Source organism: Palaemon carinicauda, chromosome 23 (genome assembly GCF_036898095.1).
Source record: "Palaemon carinicauda isolate YSFRI2023 chromosome 23, ASM3689809v2, whole genome shotgun sequence".
NCBI lineage: Eukaryota > Metazoa > Arthropoda > Malacostraca > Decapoda > Palaemonidae > Palaemon > Palaemon carinicauda.
In genome coordinates, this window is record NC_090747.1 from 91,861,252 (window position 1) to 91,885,141 (window position 23,890).

At 38.9% G+C, this 23,890-nt stretch overlaps 1 protein-coding gene across 4 annotated transcripts in view; it reads left to right on the plus strand.

The window, feature by feature from the left end:
- The window catches only part of LOC137617236 (serine/threonine-protein kinase 11-interacting protein-like), a 108,258-nt gene extending 86,262 nt beyond the window's left edge, over nt 1–21,996 (plus strand). For 2 of the 4 annotated variants that reach the window (XM_068347190.1, XM_068347191.1), the window contains exons 24-29: nt 807–904; nt 1,143–1,315; nt 2,689–2,838; nt 11,100–11,248; nt 15,695–15,853; nt 19,848–21,995. In XM_068347190.1, the coding sequence (XP_068203291.1) occupies nt 807–904; nt 1,143–1,315; nt 2,689–2,838; nt 11,100–11,248; nt 15,695–15,853; nt 19,848–20,309 (1,191 nt within the window). In that variant the 3' untranslated portion in view covers nt 20,310–21,995. Of the gene's footprint in view, nt 1–806; nt 905–1,142; nt 1,316–2,688; nt 2,839–11,099; nt 11,249–15,694; nt 15,854–19,847 lie in introns of all 4 variants that reach the window. The other 2 variants (XM_068347193.1, XM_068347192.1) reach the window with 2 other exon arrangements.
- The last annotated feature ends 1,894 nt before the right edge of the window (nt 21,997–23,890 follow it).

Sequence of the window (23,890 nt, forward strand, 5' to 3'; positions counted from 1 at the left end):
AAATTTATTTGGAAGGACCCTCTTCCTAATCCTGTTAATTGGAACTTTTCTGTCTCTTTAGCTTGCTAAGGCTTGAAAGAGAGGTTCTAAAGATTTTTGATTAAGGAGAGTCCCCTTAGTGGAGAAGTACTCATCTGGAGAGGATTTAAGACTTTATTTTCAAGAATATCTCCATATCTAAACTAACTGTTATGAAGTGAATAATATGCATTTAGTAAAATAAAGAGGTTGGTTCTTATTGAGGACTAAATTGCTAGAATTTTGTTTTCTGACATGAGAAAAGCTGATAAGAAATAAGTATTCGCTTCCATCTTAAAAAAAATGAGTGAATGAATTTCTTGTTTTATTTAATCTTTATTGCTATCCATGCATTTTAGCGTCATTTTTGCATTATCTGGTAATACTTGGTAGTAAACTCCAGAAAACTATTATGCCACATTTATTATTACTCTTAGAAATTATTGCTATATTGGGAATACTATTAAGTAATTGACTTGAAAACTATATCCTTGATATGATGTGGTGTTCAAATCAAACGAAAGTAAGACTTTAGTAAATTACTATATTATTTAAACACTAAAAGTGCATCATATATAAGAAAATCAAAGTATGCAAATAACTCATGATTGAATTTGGTCTTGGACTGGAAAACAGTTAAAGGGTTATATGTAATTGTTTATGTGGTCTCCCCATTTCATTATATATAATTTAGCGCTTATGCTTTGTTGTTCATTTTTTTTCGTATCTGTAGTAAAATTCATAGAGAAATGTAAGATGTGTTTGAAACATTTTACATCTACTTTCAGGCTGTACTGCTAGTTAAAGGAGGCTTAAGGGAATATCAGGGTATTGTAGTCTTGTCAAGCAAGAAAATATATATACTGGAAATAGTAGGACCAGAGGAGTAAGTATATGATTTTTTATTTGATTAATATGTCAAGATTATCATATACTGTATACAGTAATGCATTTTTTTAATTCATATATTTTGTTTATGATTGAAATTACAAAGGATATCCATTTACATAATAGAGTTAAAGAATTGATTAAACTTTATAATATTAATTTTACAGAATTTTAGTTATTGTTTAACTTATGTGATTAAAGATTTATCTCAGAATTTTATATTTGCTTCTTTCCAGTGATAGCCCGCAAACATGGTTAGAGGAAAGGTCATCATATAATTTGTCAGAGGTGCATGTTATCCATAGCTTATATCAGCGACAAGGAGTAGGATTAACTCTTGGAGACAGTGTGCTTCTGATTTCCTTAGCTGATTCTCACCGTGCCAATTGCTTCTTCAACTTCTTTTTAGGTTTGTATTTGTTATTTATTAAATCTGTTATCAAAACTGAAAATTTACAGAAGAAATCGGTTGGATTTATACCAATTTGTTATTCTTGAGCTCAGATTATTTTACTGATATATTCAAGAATATCCACATTGTCCAGCTAGAGTGGAATGTGTTTGTCCATCTGCGTGTATCCGTCCATGGGACACTCTGGGGTAGCACTTTTCACCTGATCATGGACTTCCTCACTAGAGTTTATTGCAGAACTTCCTCAGAAGAGTTTGGCTCTCTTCTTCTCTGGGGAACAGTCTATACTTAAAGGGACCTTCAAGCTGTCTTGCCTACTCTAAAACAAACTGAGGTCCCATGGGTGAATGGTCTTCATCCTCATAGCATGGGTGTGTTCCTCTTGCTAATCTGGAGAGGGCATCATAGGGTCTTTCCCTCAAGATTGTCTCTTTGCTTTATTAAGAGAACTGGAGAGGCTCCCTGTTATTGTGAGGATCGCTCCTCTTCGGGGAATCGGTCCATGCTTGAAAGGAGCTTCAAGCAGTCTTACTTTACTTTGAGGAAGCTTCAAGCAATTTTACTTTAATGGGTGCCTTTCTGGTCCTATACAGCAGGGGAAACCTTCACAGGTATTCCATGTCGTAGTACTGGCTGAGGCCCTAATACAGTAGCTTCTGCATCCCTATACTTCTTGTTAGGAGGTTGTTGGAATCTCCTCCTCCTCTCCCATACAAAACCAGGAAGGATGACATGTCCATGAAAAAAAAGAACCTTCCTGTTTGATTCTAGGGGACGTCTTTCCACAAAAGAGTAAGCCCACCCTGTTTTAAAGGAAGATAAGTTTGTATAAGCATAGAAATAAATGAAAAAGTTTACAAGTACTGTACAGTAGTTTTTTTTTTTCTTGCAATACAACCTATATTCATTAAATTAAATTTCCCACCTCAGCCACTCTTCTCAGTCCAAATTGAGGACAAAAGTGACTGTTCTGTGACAGGTGGGTGGGTGGGGCTTCCTTCTTGTGCCACCTTTCATCCAACCACCTTTTTAACAATTCAATGGTTGCTCAAGTGCCGCTAAAGACATATTCCTATTATAAAGGACTTTGCTTTTTATAGCTAGGAAAAATCCAAATTATTATAATTTTTTTTTTCATTTTAAGCCTTTTTTTTATCTTTTGCCTTTTTCTATTTTATAATGAAATGCCTAAAAATTTAAAGCTGTATATTTGTAATTTTTTAAATATTTCTTATATGTAAAAGCTAAATATCCTATAATATTTAAAGTGCAGGTTATGAAAGTTAATTTAACTTGGAAATGTATTGTTGTTTTGCTATGCAGAGCTAAACCATTCTCCAAATTGAGTATTTTTCCTTTATTCATTGCAGAATCGTTGGAGGAATATGGGGTAAGCCCAAGCATTGAAGAGTGTAGTCCTGCCCAGGAGGAGTCTTTGACGGAGATAATTAAGGAGACTCAGATATCACCAGTAGATGAAACTGGTCTTTCCATGTTTGCTATTGTTTCCCTTTTGCTAGGTTAGTACAGTACTGTAGAATGATTATACTTTTTGAATATTTTGATGTTTTGATTGTTTTTCAACACGAGCATGCTTTTAATTTACCGTTTAAAGTAGAGGAAGTCAATTTGAGAAGCAAAAGAAAACTGTCCAGAGTACCCTAAGATTATTGCAGGACTACAGAAATCTTGAATATTCTTCTGTCTGATCCTCAGTAGCAAACTTTCTTCTTAAATTGTACAGCAAATTCCTTTTTACTGGTGTGTTTGATCCTCAGTAGCAAACTTTCATCTTAAATTGCACAACAAATTCCTTTTTATTGGTGTGTTTGATCCTCAGTAGCAAACTTTCATCTTAAATTGTTCAACAAATTCCTTTTTACTGGTGTGTTTGATCCTCAGTAGCAAACTTTCATCTTAAATTGTACAACAAATTCCTTTTTACTGGTGTGTTTGATCCTCAGTATCAAACTTTCATCTTAAATTGTAAAACAAATTCCTTTTTACTGGTGTGTTTGATCCTCAGGAGCAAACTTTCATCTTGAATTGTTCAACAAATTCCTTTTTACTGGTGTGTTTGATCCTCAGTATCAAACTTTCATCTTAAATTGTTCAACAAATTTCTTTAGACTGATGTGTTTATCAACCTTTTAGCTAATTGTACATACTGTGTTTGATTTTTCATAATTCTGACCTGTTTTGTACATCGTTTTCCCCAGTGTACGTCATCCATCCCATATTATGTATTGGGTATGCAGTGAATTCGGACAGCGTTTAATTTTATAAGGCTCAATTCTGTATTTCGTAATTTTCATTCCAGCTATGAGTGAATTGAGAAATGATTGAATCAGTGTTACATCAAAAATTCAAACTTTGTGCAAATATTTTTGTTGGACATTTTTTAGGATTAACTGTTTCATATTTATTCATTCTTGTTATTTATCTCAAATGGTAATTCTTTAATTTCTCACTTGACATTTTATATATCTTGATTGGCAATATATTTTTTTCAATATTTAACTTAGCCGGTGATTATAATAGCTGCAGCTCTGCTGCTCGACAGAAAACTCTACGGAAAAAATCCGCCAGCGATCGCTATGCAGGTAGGGGGTGTACTTCAACAGCGCCATCTGTCGTCCAAGTACCCAGTACTCATTGTAAACAAAGAACTCAATTTTCTCTCTGTCGTGCTACCGGCAAGACCTACTAATTCGCTGTTGCTAACTGGATTTGTTTTCACAACTATTTGGTGAAGTACACTATTCTAGTTTTGAGCTTTCGCTGTGCAGGCTTTCTCTTCAATAAATCCTTGCATTCTTTTTTTGATATCGGATTATTTGTTGATGACTTTGGATAGTTTTTGAATTCCCCTTTGACCAATTCAAAATGGCTGACCCTTCTCAAGTCCCAAAATTCAGGAAGTGTAATGCTAGGGACTGTTCAAGGCGTCTTCCGAAGGCCTCTATCGATCCTCACACCGTTTGTTCCAATTGTCGGGATAAAACCTGTCAATTGGAAGATCGATGTGAGGAATGCGTTGGGCTTTCGGAATTCGATTTTATCGAATTCCAAAAATATACACGTAGGCTAGAGAGAGATAGAGTCAGGAGAAGTTCATCTCGTTCTGTTGATTTTTCCTCTCCTCATGCCCCACAACCTATTCCTTCCCCTGTAGTGGTTGCTCCTAATCCCCCTTCTGGCACTCAGGAACCTTCGATGGCTGATATGATGCGTGCCATCCAAGCTCTGGGTGAGAGAGTTGAGTCCCTGGCTAGTGACCGTAACCAGCTCATGGCGGACGTCAAGGCGCTGAAGTGTAAAAGTGCAGTGGGAAGTGATAAAGTGAGTGATAGTGTTGTGGATAGTGTTGCGCTTGAGGGTTCGTCTGTTCGTGCCTGTCGTCCTCCTAGTCCGGGACCTCTTGCAAGCTCCCAAGTCCAGGGGAGAAGCAATGTCGTACGACCAATGGGTTCGAGAGGCTTTAATCAGCGAACAGACGTTCCCTCCGTGGTTTCGGGCGTATCTACCCAAGATCGCCCCACCCACACAAAGACGAGAGAGCCCATTTATTCCTCGTCTGCGGAAGAGGTTTCTCGCAAGAAACCATGGACCAAGGTCTCACGACCACTTAAGCGCAAGTCGGTCCCTTCCGCGCAAGTCCAACGGCCCAGTTGTAGCCACTGGGTCAGTTCGGACTCGCTGCAGTCTTCCGATGACTGCTCACCTCCTAAGAGAGGCAAAGCGGTACCGCCTCAGGCAGTTACACCGTCTGTCGCCGCACCTGCTCCTGCAGACCCTAAGTGGTCTTTGCTGCAGACCATGCAGTCCCAATTAACGTCTCTGATGCAGGACTTTCGTGCGGAGAAGGTTGCTGCTGCACCAGCCTCTTGCCTACAACCAACCACACACTCGGTTGTGCGTCCTGTGGACGCTGAGGCGACCTTCTTGCGCACTCCAGCTGAGAGAGTCCCGCCACCCATGCGTTCCAGTGTGCCCTGCCAGCCGCATGTTGACGTTCACCGACGCACGGAGCCTTCCGTTGACGTTCACGAGGTACAACAACCGTCAGAGTTGTTTTGTTTTGACGCGGTGCGTCAACCTCCGCAACCCAGTGTGGTTGCCACTGCTCACCCTCATCAGTTTAGACAGTCTGGAGTAGACGCTGTGCGTCCCCGCGCTGCTATGGTTGTTGCCAGCTCACAGACTGGGCAACAGTTCCATGACGTTGCGTCCGGTTCAGTCACGCGTGCACCCGTGCGACCGGACTCAGCTAACCAGCCGTTACCTACTCCATTGCCGCTTCCTCCTCAATACTCGGATGATGGACTTTCTGATGATGATGATGCGGCACACGTTGATGAACCACATTCGGACCTTGACGAGCCTAAGTCCACGCAACCCTCTTTGGACTTTAGAAAAGTTCTTGCTCTGTTCAAAGAGATGTTTCCGGACCAGTTTGTGTCTGTGGCTCCGCGCTCTCCTCCGTCAGAGTTTGTATTAGGTACGCCGTCATCCTCGCCTGCCTTTACTAGACTCGTCCAAGAGAGCTTTACGAGTGATTGGAGAATGGATGCAGTCCAAAAAGAGTCAAGGGAAGACTGCCTTTACGTTTCCCCCTGCTAGACTCTCTTCCAGATCGAGCGTCTGGTATGCCACGGGAGAAGTTCTCGGCTTGGGAGTTCCTGCCTCTGCCCAGGGCGACTTCTCAAGTCTTGTAGACTCTCCCCGCAGGCTAGCCATGAGACGCTCTAAGATATGTTGGTCATCTTCGGACCTAGACCACCTGTTGAAAGGGATATTTAGAGCCTTCGAGGTCTTCAACTTTTTAGACTGGTGTCTGGGAGCTTTGAGCTGGAAGATCTCCCCGACAGAGAAGGAAACTTCCTTACTCATCATGTCCTGCATGGACAAGGCCATACGTGACGGATCTAATGAGCTTGCTGCATCATTCGTATCCGGAGTCCTCAAGAAGCGTGAGAACCTTTGCTCTTTCCTGTCAGCTGGAGTGACACCTTGTCAAAGATCCGAACTTCTGTTTGCTCCTCTTTCTAAGTGCCTTTTTCCAGAGGACTTGATTAAGGAGATTGCTGCTTCTTTGATACAGAAGGACACTCATGACCTGGTTGCGTCCTCTGCCCGCAAAGCCACCCCTTTGCCTACCTTGTCAGCTAGACCAAGGATGGACACTCCAGCGTCCCGATTTATTCCGCCCTTTCGTGGCAGAGCCTCCAGCAGAGGAGGTGCTCGTGCCGAAGGGAGACGTGGGAAGAAGAAAGGAACCAAGTCCTTTAAAGGCAGAGTCTGACTGCCAGCTTCTTCAGACAGCAGTGGGAGCCAGACTCAAGAACTTCTGGCAAACCTGGGAGAAGAGAGGCGCAGATGCACAATCTGTGAAGTTGCTCAGAGAGGGGTACAAGATCCCGTTTGTACGAAAACCCCCTCTAGCAACGTCTCCCATCGATCTCTCTCCCAGGTACAGAGAGGAAGACAAGAGATGAGCATTGAAACAGGAGGTGTCTCTCTTACTAGAAAAGGGAGCGGTAGTCAAAGTCCTGGACCATCAAACCCCGGGCTTCTACAACCGTCTCTTCTTAGTGGCAAAGAAGACAGGAGGGTGGAGGCCGGTGCTAGACGTCAGTGCGCTGAATGTCTTTGTCACAAAGCAGACGTTCTCCATGGAGACCACAAAGTCCGTTCTAGCAGCGGTCAGAAGGGAAGACTGGATGGTCTCTTTAGACGTAAGGGACGCATACTTCCACGTCCCCATCCACCCAGACTCCCAACCTTTTCTGAGATTTGTTTACGAAAAGGTTGTCTACCAGTTTCAAGCCCTGTGCTTTGGCCTAAGCACAGCTCCTCTTGTGTTTACGAGGCTGATGAGGAATGTAGCCAAATTCCTTCATTTAGCGGACATCCGAGCCTCCCTCTATTTGGACGACTAGCTTCTAAGAGCTTCTTCCAGTCGTCGCTGTCTGAAGGATCTAAAGTGGACTCTAGATCTGACCAAGGAATTGGGTCTCCTTGTCAATATGGAAAAGTCTCAAGTGGTCCCATCCCAAACTATTGTGTATTTAGGGATGGAGATTCACAGTCTAGCTTTTCGGGCTTTTCCGTCGGCCCCCAGAACAAGTCAAGCCCTGTTATGCATCCAGAACATGCTGAAGAAGGAACGATGTTCAGTCAGGCAGTGGATGAGTCTGATAGAGACACTATCATCCCTGGAACAGTTCGTATCATTAGGAAGACTACACCTCCGTCCTCTTCAATATCACCTAGCTGTTTACTGGAAAAAGGACAAGACGCTAGAAGCGGTCTCGATCCCCATTTCCGAGAAGATGAAGTCTTCCCTGACTTGGTGGAAGGACAGTATCAGCCTCAGAGAGGGTCAGCCCCTGGCTGTTCAGACTCCCAACCACGTTCTCTTCTCGGACGCATCGGACACAGGCTGGGGCGCGACATTGGACGGTCGGGAATGCTCGGGAACTTGGAACTCGAGTCAAAGGACAATGCATATCAACTGCAAGGAGCTACTGGCAGTTCATCTGGCCTTGAAAAGCTTCAAGTCTCTCCTTCAAGGCAAAGTGGTGGAGGTGAACTCGGACAACACCACGGCTTTGGCGTACATCTCCAAGCAAGGAGGGACCCACTCTATGACGTTGTACGAGATCGCAAGGGACCTCCTCACCTGGTCAAAAGGTCTAAACATTTCACTAGTAACGAGGTTCATCCAAGGCAACTTGAATGTCATGGCAGATTGCCTCAGTCGGAAGGGACAAATCATTCCAACAGAATGGACCCTACACAAGGATGTGTGCAAGAGACTTTGGGCCACATGGGGCCAGCCAACCATAGATCTCTTCGCAACCTCGATGACCAAGAGGCTCCCAATATATTGCTCACCAATCCCGGACCCAGCAGCAGTTCATATAGATGCCTTTCTCCTAGATTGGTCACATCTAGACCTATATGCATTCCCCCCGTTCAAGATTGTCAACAAGGTACTGCAGAAGTTCTCCTCTCACGAAGGGACAAGGCTGACGTTAGTTGCTCCCCTCTGGCCCGCGAGAGAATGGTTCACCGAGGTACTTCGATGGCTAGTGGACGTTCCCAGAACTCTTCCTCTAAGGGTAGACCTTCTACATCAGCCACACGTAAAGAAGGTACACCAAGGCCTCCACGCTCTTCGTCTGACTGCCTTCAGACTATCGAAAGACTCTCGAGAGCTAGAGGCTTTTCGAAGGAGGCAGCCAGGGCGATTGCTAGAGCAAGGAGGACATCCACCCTTAGAGTCTACCAATCGAAGTGGGAAGTCTTCCGAAACTGGTGCAAGTCAGTATCGGTATCCTCGACCAGTACCTCTGTAACTCAAATAGCTGACTTCCTTTTATACCTGAGGAAAGAACGATCTCTTTCAGCTCCCACTATCAAGGGTTACAGAAGCATGTTGGCATCAGTCTTCCGTCACAGAGGCTTAGATCTTTCCAACAACAAAGATCTACAGGACCTCCTTAAGTCTTTTGAGACCACGAAGGAGCGTCGTTTGGCTACACCTGGTTGGAATTTAGACGTGGTACTAAGATTCCTCATGTCAGAAAGGTTCGAGCCGCTACAATCAGCCTCCTTTAAAGATCTCACTTTAAAGACACTTTTCCTGGTTTGCTTAGCCACAGCTAAAAGAGTCAGTGAGATTCACGCCTTCAGCAGGAACATCGGATTTTCATCTGAAACGGCTACATGTTCTCTACAACTTGGTTTTCTAGCCAAAAACGAGCTACCTTCTCGTCCTTGGCCGAAATCGTTCGATATTCCAAGCCTATCAAATATGGTTGGAAATGAACTAGAAAGAGTCTTATGCCCTGTGAGAGCTCTTAAGTTCTATTTAAGACGAACTAAACCTTTACGAGGACAGTCAGAAGCTTTATGGTGTTCAGTTAAGAAACCATCTTTGCCTATGTCAAAGAATGCTTTATCCTATTTTATCAGACTGTTAATACGAGAAGCTCATTCACATCTGAGTGAGGAAGACCAAGCTTTGCTGAAGGTAAGGACACATGAAGTTAGAGCTGTCGCAACTTCAGTGGCCTTTAAACAAAATAGATCTCTGCGAAGTATAATGGACGCAACCTATTGGAGAAGCAAGTCAGTGTTCGCGTCTTTTTATCTTAAGGATGTCCAGTCTCTTTACGAGAACTGCTACACTCTGGGACCATTCGTAGCAGCGAGTGCAGTAGTGGGTGAGGGCTCAACCACTACAATCCCCTAATTCCATAACCTTTTTAATCTTTCTCTTGAAATGTTTTTTATTGTTGTTTTTGGGTTGTCCGGAAGGCTAAGAAGCCTTTCGCATCCTGGTTGATTTGGCGGGTGGTCAAATTCTTTTCTTGAGAAGCGCCTAGATTAGAGGTTTTGATGAGGTCCTGTGGTATGGGTTGCAACCCTTCATACTTCAGATCCTAGGGGTCGCTCAGCATCCTAAGAGGATCGCGAGGCTCCGTAAGGAAGACGTACTTAAAAAGGCAGAGTAATTGTTCAAGTCTACTTCCTTACCAGGTACCTATTTATTTTATTTTTGTTATTTTGATAACTTCTAAAATGAAATAAAAAATCCTTAGCTCATAATAATGTAAACATATATTGCTGGTCTCTACCCACCCCCCTGGGTGTGAATCAGCTATTATAATCACCGGCTAAGTTAAATATTGAAAAATGTTATTTTGATAATAAAATAAATTTTTGAATATACTTACCCGGTGATTATAAATTAAAGGACCCTCCCTTCCTCCCCAATAGAGACGCAGTGGACCGAGGAGAAAATTGAGTTCTTTGTTTACAATGAGTACTGGGTACTTGGACGACAGATGGCGCTGTTGAAGTACACCCCCTATTTGCATAGCGATCGCTGGGGGATTTTTTCCGTAGAGTTTTCTGTAGAGCAGCAGAGCTGCAGCTATTATAATCACCGGGTAAGTATATTCAAAAATTTATTTTATTATCAAAATAACATTTTTATTTTTTATATCTTTTAGTTTTTCTTTTACTTCATATCCTAGCCCTATTGGGCCCTTGAACTATTAGCATTTTGCATTTCCAAATAGAAATTAGTAATAACAATAGTCAGTATAGACTTGAGATTTTAAGTGCACATGTACAGATGCTGACTGATTTCAATCTTCTTTTTCCCTCTTTGACAAAAGACTATGGTGTCTGGGATTTTGATACACAAATGGGTACATTACAATTAATGAAGATGGGGAAATACGCAAGTTTGTCTTTGAAAATGCGATTTCTTTTTCGTATTTGCTGGAGTGATAATTCAAAATAAGAGACTATGGTGTCTGGGATTTTGATACACAAATGGGCTACATTACTATTAATGAAGATGGGGAAATACGCAAGTTTGTCTTTGAATATGCGATTTCTTTTTCATATTTGCTGGATCCCTACGTATAGGAGTGTTAATTCAAAATGAACAGAATCTTATTTCAATGCAGAAGTAAATTCAAAAGCTAACTATTCTTATTAAGGAATTTTATTATTTTTTCTATAGGAATTGACTTTGAAGTCCAATAGAATTGAAATTCGATATCGAGATCTCTAAAGTAATTCTATGAAATAAAAAAAGATATCTTTTTTTTAAAGCAGATGGATTTTTTTTATTGCTGCTGCACATGTGTTTCCAGCAAATATGGAAGTATAAAAGAGAAAAAAATAATAGCTGCTGGTTCCTACACAAAGTATACCACAGGATAAACTTGCGTATCAACAGTGTTTTCTTCTACAGATGGAGGGTGCAGTGAAAGCCAGTTTTTAACCATGACTAGCACAGATCTCTTCCTCTTCCATGCTAACTTGGAGTGGTATATGCCTCCTTCTCCGGACTCAAAGCTCAAGCTTAATATTACACAGAAAATTGCTAATATTATTTCAATTGTAAGTATTGGTTTAAGCCACAGTATTATTATTGTTGTTATTGTCATTGGTATTTATTATTATTATGATTATTGCTCTTATTTACTGTTCCTACGAAGTGTTTGAACTCTCTTGATTAAGAATATCATCTGTGACAAAGCTTTGTCCAGTGATAGGAGTGAGGGGAAACTTCTCCCAATCGTTTGGCTGATGCCATACTTTAATCAAATGCCAACAAGTCAGGATATCACTGTTTCAGTTCTGCTAGTCAAGAACCTTTTATTTTGGCCGTGCAGCTTCATTATTACGTATTTTTTTTAGTATGTATGATTCAAGAACAACAGTGTTATATTCCTTGGCGCACACATGTTAGTATTTAGCAACTGTGAATACTTTTCAAGTATATTCACTTATTTGCAGGCATTAGAAGTATTCTAGGAACATATTATAAAAGAGAGTAGTTGTCTCCCTGTCATTGGTATCATCAAGCAATGAATCATGCTCTTGACCCTATTGCATATCGTACTGTTTTGGGGGAATCAGGACTTCGCCTTTGAACATCACTCTCTTTTCTTGTAGCACCTGGCAGTCAGCTGTCATAGCAGCATAGATATTTGTTACTGTAATAGTGATTTTATCTGCAACTGGAACAACAGAAGAGGGATTTTTACCAAAGCCAGAAAACTCAGAGAGAAAAACTCAAGCCTCTTTAAAATTAACCTGCCAGGGATATGTCTACTGAGCATCTCATGGAACTACTAAGGAAACTTAATTGCCTGTATAGGTGTTGCAGGAATATGAGTAAAGGGTTCGGTGGATGAGTGTGTTTGGCCATGTATTGATCCCCATGATCATGATTTGCTGAAAAGGGAGGAAGAAAAGAAATTTAAAACGGGGAGAAAGAAAGCACAGCTATTCTTCTGTTACCTCCTCTTTTCTTGCAAGGTTTACATCTTTTCTTTTGGGGTGCTAAGAATGAGTAAAGGCTTTGGAGTCTTCTCTTCAGGGCAAGTCTTATAGGATAACCCATAATTATCTCTCCTGTATGAAAGGCGCTGGTCATCATCATCTTCCTTGCTGGAGAGGGTTGACATTTCTAGTACACTCATTATCTCATTATTTACCACCATTACTGTGGCCATTAGTGTCATATAGCTTTCCATCTGTGTCTGCCAAAGTCTTTTGGTACTCGCTAAACAGAAGCACCTTTTATCTTTGGAAATAGTAGCCTCTGCAAATATGACGTCTCGCACACCCAATACATGACTTTCTAGAAATAGAGTAATATGGATTGAATTCTTGTCGTTGTTATTCAAGAATTTGACTACAAGGGAGGTGTCATGAGGCAGTCAAAAGGGGGACTTTTTATAAGTGGGTGTAACTGAAATCCTAATATATGATTGCATCTTACATGTGTTCAGTTTGGAAACGCCTGATCTTATGACTTCAGTCACAGGGACTATGGAGGTCATAGGTAACGAAGAACTATATATTGTGGTGACTAGATGTGACTGGTACTAGAGACTGGTGAGAACAAGAAAGGAACAAGAGAATAAAGTTGTTAGCAGAAACTTTCTCTTTTGACGTGAGGCAAATGAAGATACAAGGTAACGATTGTGAAGGATGAGTTTGGCATCATGGTATCTTCTGATTGCTTGAACCATGGAGCAACAATCAGAAGATCTGAATTATGGATAATTTTTTATTACAATAAGAGCACCTGGGAGAGCTGGAATGTGCATCTGAGAAAGTCCTTATCACAAATAACTGTTTTGGGGGGAAAGCATGAATCTTTACTTCAATTACTTTCGTAGGACCTAGAGGAAAAGATAACCTGCGATGGTTAAAGTTAGGAAAAAGGATATCAGCATATTTGTGGGAATATCTACGGGAAGATGCAGTACAACTGGAAGGGAAGATGCAGTGCTGTTGTAGAAAGACTGGAAGAAACTACATCAGGAATGAGAGATAGCATACTGCATATATAGCAGCAGCAGCTAAAATTTTTGATATAACTGAAATTGTAGGCATAGGAATGGCCACAACAGTGGGAACGGCAGTCAAACCAAAAGTAGTAGACGTTAGTAGCATAGCAGATACTGACAACAGAATTGCAAAAAGTAGTACAGTAGTTGCAGGTGTGGCAACAGCAGTCATAATAGATGGGGCAATAGCAAGTAACTAGAACTTGTGGTGTGGCAGCAGCATGTAAAGAAGGCACAATATTCTGGGCACAGATAGCAAATTTTACATAACAGGCATGATACATACATAAAGCACAGCAGAAACAGTAAGAGTAACTATTGTTACAGTAGGTAGCTAATGAGATGGTGAGTGCGGGCAAGTTGCCCTTCCCACTCTCCTGTCAAAAGACTCTTCACTTTGACCTTTGGCTCAGGACTAAGAGGGTTGAGTAGGTGAGAAGTTGACTTCAAAGGACTTGAGTTTGTATAGCTATTAAAGGTACAAATTAATTTTCAAATTTAGGACTGCTTTTTTCATATATACAAACCTTTCATTCTTTAAAGTAGGGAGACTCGCTTATTGGTTGATAGGAAGTCACCCTAGAACCAAACTGGTTGGTTCTCTTTCTTGACGGGAAATGCCAGCCCTTCTGGTCGCATGACAATGAAGACGATGACTCCAGCAACTTCGTATGAGCCCATCATAGGGATGAATAGGCTAAAAGGGCTTGGCCAGTCCTGGTTAAATGAAAGAATCTTACTCCACCGAAGGGGAAACATGTTCTGGAATTAAGTAACTGGTGCATGGTAGCCATTGGGTTGGTATTCATGCTACCATCCTCCCCCTTGTTAAGGAATGATAGGGGAGAACCACTACTTACAGATAGTCTAATAAGAATGGTGATCATATATGTAGCTTACCAGTATCAATGTCAGATCCGTTGTGTAACAGTACAAATTCTTCATCCTCAGGGGAGGAAGAAGAAGAAGAGCCAACTGTTCTTTCTTTCCACCCGACTTACATCGAACGCGTTAATACAGTCAAGGGTTTTTCTGTCCCGTATGGGAGCTTGGTAGGCTGTACAACTACTTGAGCAGCCATCACATGGTTAAGAACTAAACTGTTATACTTCTTCCTCTTTGATCTCTCTCTCTCTCTCTCTCTCTCTCTCTCTCTCTCTCTCTCTCTCTCTCTCTCTCTCTCTCTCTCTCTCTCTCTCTCTTTTTTGTATGTATGTACTTCCTTCCTTTGGTCGAACTCTTCATTGGCAGTCGGCAGAGAAAGAGCTTCCAGTACATGTTGGAGTGCGGCAATCGTATCGCACTTCACCAACCCTGATAAAACTCACTGATATAGAACCAAGTTTTCTCTGCACCTGAAGTGTACTCCTTGGTATCAAGCCAGGGGCATGTACCCAGAAGCTTCAGTGATCGACGAACTCAATGAGGAGAGCAAAGAGATAAACGTTGTCTCCGGCATTGTCTTGGGTGTTATCAAGAATGACATGGGTGAAGATTTGGCCTTCCTAACAGGAAGCCACAATCTACACTTGGAATAGGGGGGAATAATTTTGAACAATCATTCCTCTAAAAATCACAGGGAGTGTAGATTTATCACAGGTTTAGCCAGAAACTGATGCAGTGATCATCCTTTCACCCACTTGGAAATTTCTGCTTCGCCTCATCATTAACCTGAGGTCAAAATCAACTATTTGAACATAATAGTATAAGAGAAAGATCTAACAGCCTTGGATAGGATACAACGGTATGTCTATACTCTTCATAACTGAAGACAAAAGAAAAGTCTTTGGCTGGAGAGTGGGCAGGGCTACTCGCCCGAGCTCGCCACCTTTTGTTTGCTATCTCTTCAAGTATTTCCATAGGTGTTCTAGCCAAACTAAATACATTTCCCTACTTTAAAGAAAAAAAAATTGCATAGATGTAGGAAGAAAAATTAGTTTTTAACACTTAATTCAAACAACAAGCTATAGCTAATTCAACATCTGTTACTTTTAAAAAGCTACTGCTTCAAGCTGGGAATATGTGGCAACATTTATATGAACAGTTTTACTTGTAACAAACTCCTAACTTTTAACCCTTTTACCCCCAAAAGACGTACTGGTACGTTTCACAAAAGCCATCCCTTTACCCCCATGGACGTACCGGTACGTCCTAGCAAAAAAATGCTATAAAAATTTTTGTTTTCATATTTTTGATAATTTTTTAAAAAAAATTCTGGCATTTTCCAAGAGAATGAGACCAACCTGACTTCTCTATGACAAAAATTAAGGCTTTTAGAGCAATTTAAAAAAAAATATACTGCAAAATGTGCTGGGAAAAAAATAACCCCCTGGGGGTTAAGGGTTGGAAATTTCCAAATAGCCTGGGGGTAAAAGGGTTAAGCTGTGAAATAGATTTGTGAATTTTTTCACTACTTCTGATTAAAATGTTCTTTTAATCAGAAATGATACTTATCATCAATGTTTTCCATATTGTTTTACAGGAGGTTCATAGTGACCGACATTTAGCTCTCCAGTTCCTCGATGAAGCTTCGGGAGCAGAAAGCTCGTGGGAACTTCACGTCACTACTCCAGTTGCTGCTTGCCATATTATACAAGGCATACGCACTCCATGGACTCATCTCTTCAGTGTTGACCTTGAGGTGAAATATTATAATTCTAATAAAGCAGGGAGTCTCAGGGTAGCCTAAGTCCTCTCATGGTTCACGTAAATGTTTGAGGAAGGTAGAATTTATATTTAATATTCTTATACTTAACTTTTTTCTTCTGGAAATCATTTGGGCATTAGTTTTATATGTCCTTTTCAAATCTATACAGATCCTTATCTTTATGCATGTGATTTTAAAAAGGTTCTGACTATTATATTTGATATTTGTTATTAACTAATACTGTAATATTTGAAATTACAGGATTTCGCTTGAGCTAAAATTGATAGTTTCTTAAGCTCAATATTTTTTTTTTTTTATATAGCATTGTTAAATTATTTTTAAAGATTTTAGAATTTAGCAAAGTTTACATTTATTGCTTTACAGGAAATTTCAAGAGGCAAATTATTTAATCCAATATTTTGTTATTTAATTTTCATTCAGATGTAATATACATTTTGGTATTACAAAGGAATACTTAACTTTGTGTACTAAATTTATTTGTTTTGATTTTTTATTATATTTCCCATTTTATTCTCGGTGAATGTCTTGACATATAGATGACAGTAATATTTTCCTTTTCATGAAGATAGTACAGTAAAACTTCAAAGAGCTGGATTTCATGAAGACTTGGTCACATGCTGGTTTTTGTATAAGAAAACAAACAGATTAGAAAGAAACTTAAGAATCCAAACATTTACCAATAAACAATTCAGTATAAATGTGCTACTGTATCATCAGTTGGAAATTTTGAATTTTAATAATAAAGTATAACAAACAGTTAGGTGATAGGGATTTAACCCTTTTACCCCTAATGCTATTTGGAACTTTCCCACCCTTAACCCCCAGGCGTTTTCCGTTTTCAAGCACGTTTCGCAATATTTTTTTTCTTTAGATCGCGCTGACAGCTTTAATTTTTGTCATAGAGAGGTCAGGTTGGTCTCATTCTTTTGGAAAATGCCTGAAGTTTCTCATACAGTTATCAAAAGTATGCAAAAAAAAAAATGCAAATAGCAGTTTTTTGCAAGGGCCTACCGGTACGTCCATGGGGGTTAAGGGATGAGTTTTGTGAAACACCAGTACGCCCATTGGGGGTAGAAGGGTTAATGCATAAACAGTTTTAAATTAGTAGCAAATTATAGTAGTGCCTATTCAAATTTATCTCTCTCTCTCTCTCTTCTCTCTCTCTCTCTCTCTCTCTCTCTCTCTCTCTCTCTCTCTTTCTTTTGAGAGCTGATTAAGATAGAATAGTATTATATCTCGTGATTACATGATGGTCGAGAGTATTATAAAGCTCACCTAAGATTTGACCTGATCCCCTTCTCAGATCCAGACCTTTGAAGGTTTTTTCTATATTATTTTTTTCAATTATATAATTTTTTCAACCATTTTTTTTCCCTTTACATTAGACAGTGGAAATATCGGTTTATAGTAGCCTAGATTTTCTGTGATAATTTTCGACTATTGCAATATGGGGTTTGAGAGAATTATTTGTCATAATAATTAAACTAGGACTCGTGATGTTGGAATCCTTATTTATTCAAATAAACTTTAATGAGCTTTAATTTGATATCGTTTTTAGGAAGGGAATTATTGTCTTTAAAACAAGTTGTTTTTGTATGAAGTTTAATTATTGCCATAATTTCCTCATGAGGAAAATTATAGCTTTTTCTTAGAAAATTAGCTACACTTAGCAATAGCAGAATTTGGTATCACTTAATTTACTTCCTTTATAGATGTTCAGTTTAAAATAGTAGGTGTGTTTTTTGTGTTTTTATAGGCTGCTCTGCACTTTATATCCTAGTTAGAGGAAGCAATAATGTTGGTGTTCTTTTGAGGATAAATTACAAAGTCATTTGGTTATAGTTTTATTTATAGTTCACTGTAACCTGTTTCATGTGGATTATTATTCTGAGACATTAGTACGTATTTCAAAGTAAGCTTTAAAGAAATTCTATCCTTAAAGTATTTGCTGTTGAATTTCATTATAAGATAGAATGGATAAATAGAATATTTGCCTAAAAGAATTTCAAAGTGTATTTATTCAACTCTTATTTCTTTGTGCCCAGCTCTTTTATAGGAATTTTAATGGCTTTTGCTTTCTTGATGCCGTTCGGTTGTACACCTGCTGATGTCTTTACTTATTTTTGTGGTTAATGTGCCAGTGGATTTAGTGCATATGGAAATCTTTTATGTCCCTTTCCAATTTCCTTATACTGTACACATATCATTATATATTCTGCTGGCATTCAATATTTGGAATATTTGCGCAGATATATGGAATAGTACATCTTCGGCTATATCTTGGTTTGATTTCTTCCCATGTTCTGTATTTTTTCGGTATTAATACATATAATAAAAACTCACTAAATGTATATGAACACCCAACTAGAGAGAAATTAACATCAGTGATGTCTTTCTTTACATAACCCTCACTAAACAGGATAGTTTATGGAAAAATCTTATTTGATGTTTTCTACTTGATATTTTTTGGTGGATGTTTTTATCTTGAAAAGGATTTCTGTGGGAAAGATTTTATATATCCCTGATCGCTTTTATAAACTAGTTTCACTTTTCTCCGTAAACGGTTGAAATTTTTAAAGGAATGTTACAATAGCTTTAATTCAAAGAGCATTGGTTAGGAAATAGGCTTTTGTTGAAAGGTGAATAATTAGACAGGAAAGTATGAATGTGAGGATTAGTTCTCAGAGAATTTATGTGGTCTGCTGAATAAATGGTTTGCAGAGAATGAGAGAATGTTCCTCAATTTATAAAAAGTTGAGGCAAAAATTATCACTAATGTACAATGAATATACTGTACTGTATTTAAGTGCATAAGTTGAAAGGATTATAATCTGCAAAAGGAGTTTAATTTAACTGATTCTATGGTCTTTTCTGTTGGAAATATCTCTATATTTGCTTTTTATGTGATTTTTATTTTAAGTACAGTAGCATGTATTTGATAAAGTAGATATCATATAGTGCCCTATAATTTTAAGTACAAAATAGATGAATTACTGTTTGAAAAATTGTGAGTTTAGTCCTTCAAGATACGTGGTGGGACGTAATCTGTGAAGTATGTCTTATACTGTGTTTGAATTTGTTCTTAAGTGATTATTCTTTATTTGTACTCAGGATAGTTTATGCATATGTATGTACAGCATCTCCCATATTGATTTAATTTGCAGCTCTTGGCTGTCACTTTTGTTCTACATTTTAAGGTTGAAGGTCATTTGGTGACCTACTCTTTATAGTTGGTATTTTATATACTGTATATATACAGAATATGTTTGTGTGCATATAATTCCTATACAGCCGTATATTGTTTATAATATATTTTATACATATGTATACTTACTGTATGTAAGCATGTAAATAAACATGTGTACATGTATAAGTTGACCTGGGCTTTTTTTTTAAATATTTTCTTTACATTATGCTTGAGATCTAATAACAGTTTGCACAATGAAATGCTATCTAAAGTTTGGCATTTATAACTTGAGTGCCAGGTATTATACAATTCTATTTACTAATATACCCTTCTTAATGTAAACTAGTCCAGTGCCTCCGTCTGATGATATTGTATTCTCTTTTTACAAATGTGATGTAATCTAAGTATTGAGCATTACTTAGTGCCTTACTCTAAGAAAAGATATAAGAAATTTTGTATGGTCCTAGTTTTGACAAGTATATTTTGTTCCATAGTTGTGTGTGTCATTGATCCTACATTGCTAAAAATTTTATGTTGGATTACATTGCCAGATTGCCAAAATTACATAGTGCCAGATTAATGGATGCATATAACCAGCTGTTGGTACTGGACTAGCAAAGCCTAGGTAGGTTTTATCAGTAGTTCATAGTTCATATTAATTTGAGTTGTTTACATAAATGGTTTTTTTTTAGTTCAAGTGATGTTATTTCATGCATCAACATATGGAATCCATGTACTTCATTTGACATTGGATAGTCATCTTTTCATTTCTGATTTCAGGACTTCATTGGTGTGTATCGCACAAGCGAAGGAGATGTACTGAGCATGACACGGACGTCTCTAGATGAAGGTACTCGTCAGGAGAAGGAAGAGAACCAGTCCTGGTGTCAGGTTTCGGCTGTTTATGGAAAGCTGAAATATGATCCCAAATATCCAATTCTTGGTTATAGTGATGACTCTGTAGCAACTACACCTAAGATAGGTTCCCAAGAGGAACTCGCTTGTGAGGACCGAAGCAATGATAGTGAAAGTAAGACTTTAATAATGAATGACGGTAATGTCGATAATAGTGTAACCAGTGAAGATCATAATGCTGCTAGTGGTTGTAAGACACTGGAAAAGAATGAGGACAATTCAAGCAACAATATGGTAGAAAGCACACCAAGTGGAAACCATAGCCAAAAACCTCCTGTATTTCAAGACGATGAGGGCAAGACAAGCGTCACCTTTGGACATGACTAGGAAGTTATAAATGTTAGGTGTTATCGGAAAAGGCTGTGAATATTGCTAGAGTTTATACAGTATTAGGAAACGTGAATTGTTTATTGATGGGAATTTATTTTTATAATGTTGTTCTTTTAGCTTCAGAATAGAGTATTGCATATAAATGAATTTATGTATTCAAAGTATTTAAGAAATATTTAAATATTTGAGGATTAATCCCAGTCGTTATTGAGCTTGGAATCTGTTCCACTCAAGGGAAGAGTAGTGAAATAGAATGTGATGGGTCTAATGGTATAGAATCATTCACACTACCTAAAGTATGTATGTGATGAACATAGATATAAGTTAAATTTTTATCATTTGACATCAAACTGTTATGTTTGAAAGTTATTTACTCCGTTCCCATTTACCTTCCTTGAATTTGGCAACTTGATATCTTAAAACCACCTCACATTAGGAAATTTGTTCGATAAAAACCCATCAACGATCTGGTTGCTGTCATATCAATTTCATAGTTCACTAGTGTATAGTGTTCAGAGCATTACTAACATCCTTAGAAAGGTTGTGGTTTTAATTGTTAAGTTAATAATCATGTAGGTTTTTCTACATTAGTTTCCATATAGGATGGGTAACTTAGAAATTTTATACCTCTTAAGTGCTTATTTGCTTTTAGGTGCTTTAAGTTAACTGGATGTCCCTTGGTTGGGTTCTTCTCTGTTTCAATGTTTACAGGTTTCCTGTATTACTTTGGTCATGTGCATAATTTTGCTCCTGTAAGAGTTTGATGTGACCTATTCTTTTTCAGTCGTTTTCTGATTGCTATTACTTGAATATTAGTTTGATATGCAGCTTTTATTATTATATTATTGCTGTTTTATATGCTAGCTATTCAAATAAAAGTAGGTGTTCTTCAAAAATCTGTAATGGAATAAGTTACAGTAGAACCAGAGAAAACAAATGACAGACTTTAACTCAACTGAACAGTGACCAAATCTATAGGAGACATGCAGCAAAGTTAAAGGTGACGGGGAATAAAGAAAATGAAAAGGGCCTAGTCAGAAAGGATGATAAAATATAATTTTTAATGGAGCACACTATTAAATGCAAGAGATTGTGCCATGAGATACTCAGGAATATGTAGTACATGTACTGTATAGATATTAATGAATTTTCAGTGTCAAAAATTTATGAGCATAGGATGTTCTACTTTAAAATAGGTCTTTTGTGACAATGCTGATGATACTAAAGGTTATTTACACCCTTCTTTTATCCCCAGATAAGTTTGTTTCATCACAGCCCCATTAATCATTTACCAATGTTCATGTCTATAAATTGTCTGGGAACTACCAGTCTTTTGTGTGTGAAACTGAAGATAGAGGAAGTCTCGCTACACACTCCCCCTAAATGTTCAGGGTTGTGCCATCACCTGTAGGCAATACTTAAGGAATTTTACAGTGTCCCTTTGCCCCCTAGCTTCACTCACTTTTTAGCCTGTTCCAGTTTCCTTTCTTCTATCTTGCTGTCCGTTTTGGCATTCACTTGATAAGCACTAGGGAGTTTTTCCCCAGTTGCTCATGGGCAATGAATGGCATCTAAGGCCCTGGCACCAGGCCATATGCCTCAAATTCATAATTCTAATCTAAACCTCTGTGCTCAGAAATATCTTATGCCAAAATTTCACTCTTTGGGGGCCTGCATTGTAAACAGATCTGCTATCATTTTTTTTTCTATTTTATTTTGGATCACTTTTCCAATACGTATTACTAAGTCGCCTTCCATTTATTTTCAAATTTGAAATAATTTATTTCATCACTTCTGCTTGAGCTTTTATCAAGAGTGAATTTTATATTTATTAAGTATTTCAGTCACTTGTTATTCTCTGACATCATATTTGATAAAACTTTGTGAATAAAAACTTTTTGTCCTTTTAACTGGGAGTATTGAATCGAGCAAGCTGGAATGGCTGTTGAATCGTTAACGGTATTCGAGTAATTACAGGGGTGGGGGTTTACATCCGTCTGCCTGAGGGAATTAGACAGTTTTTGCCTTCAATCTCATTTTATTGTGCATATTTTAAAACATCAAGAGAATCTTATAAAAATCTGGGATATACCAATACATGAAAAGCAAGACTGGGAATTACCTATACTCTACAGTATATCTAATACAAAGGGTATATAGTATAGTCTGGGAAGGTTGTAATAAGTATGGTGTATTAGAATGTAAAATTAGTTTATCTTTATACCTTTGCTTCAACATGTTCAGGGAGGCAGCAATACCATTCCTTAACATGAACTCTTCACTTAAAGGAAATTTCTCCTTAGTCATCTGTCATCCCTGGAGAAGTGTGTGCCTCGCTGGCATCACCAACAAAGGTTGCTTCACTGTTGTGTGAATAGGCACTGGACATATGCTAGATATCCTCCGTCCCATTTCATCCCAGTGGGCCAGGAGTTGTGGGACAATCTCATCTTGTGGCTAGACTACTGGAACCTCACATGGGGATTTCATGGAACTCTCCAACTTCAGAGATACTTCTGTTCTTGTAAGCATCTAACCAAGGATGGAGTACAAATCTGGATGTTTGGTGTGATTGAGGGTAAACAGCACCAGCCCATGAACATCTTAAGTTGCTTAGATTTTTTTTGTTCTACAAGCATTCCAAGGAGCAGTGATGGTCCACTTGGTTGTGCTTTTGAGTGACAACACGACAGTATTAGCTCAAGTCAATAAACAAGGAGGCACTGTCTCTCACCCCCTTTGCCAGTTGAAGCAAGTGCACTCCTGGCTGGTTTGCCTTGTTATAGAGTTGAGAAAAAAGGTACATTCCAGGCAAGAGAAGGAAAAATCAACCCAGCTGCTAGATGCAACTTGTTGGGATAGAGTGGTCTCTTGCAAACTGCTTGGTGGAAATTATCTTTGCAAAGCAGGGCATCACAGTTAATCAACCTAATTTTCACTCTGTGGAACAGGAAGCTTCTGATCTTTATCTCTCCAGTTCTAGAGACATGAGTAATGTTTAGTACTAATTTCATCGCTGATGGGACAATCTGGATGTGTACATTTTTCACCTGTTCATATTGATTTTCCAAGTCATCAATTGGTGTTAAATTAATCCAGTCTCAGGATGTCCCTGGTGGTCCAGAGGTCCCCTTAAGCTCAGTGGTATCTCAATTGGCTGGCCTTGATCACTGAGGTACAGAGAGATACTCTCATTGCCCACCCTTTTCTGTCTGGTGCACCTTACAGGTACTACAGACATGAGTTACTTGCACTTCACAGGTGGAGAATATCGGGTGTGTCGTGAGCGATAGACTTTCTCGCAGGACCTTAAGGGAGATATCTAAATACCTGGGTATTCCGCTGCAGTTGTCTACTAGGGAAAGTGGATCATCTGCAGTTGATATCGCAGAAGTAGTGTTTCTCCAGTATCACCCACTCTTCAGCAGATGGCATACTTCCTCCTCTACCTCCACCAAGAAAGCTCCTTTTATTCTCTTAAGTAAAAGGCTATTGATAATTCTCGAGCCAGGTATATGGACTAAAGGACAGTTGTCGTGCTTGTGGAGAGTTTTGAGCAGTCTTTCTCTTCCTGGGAA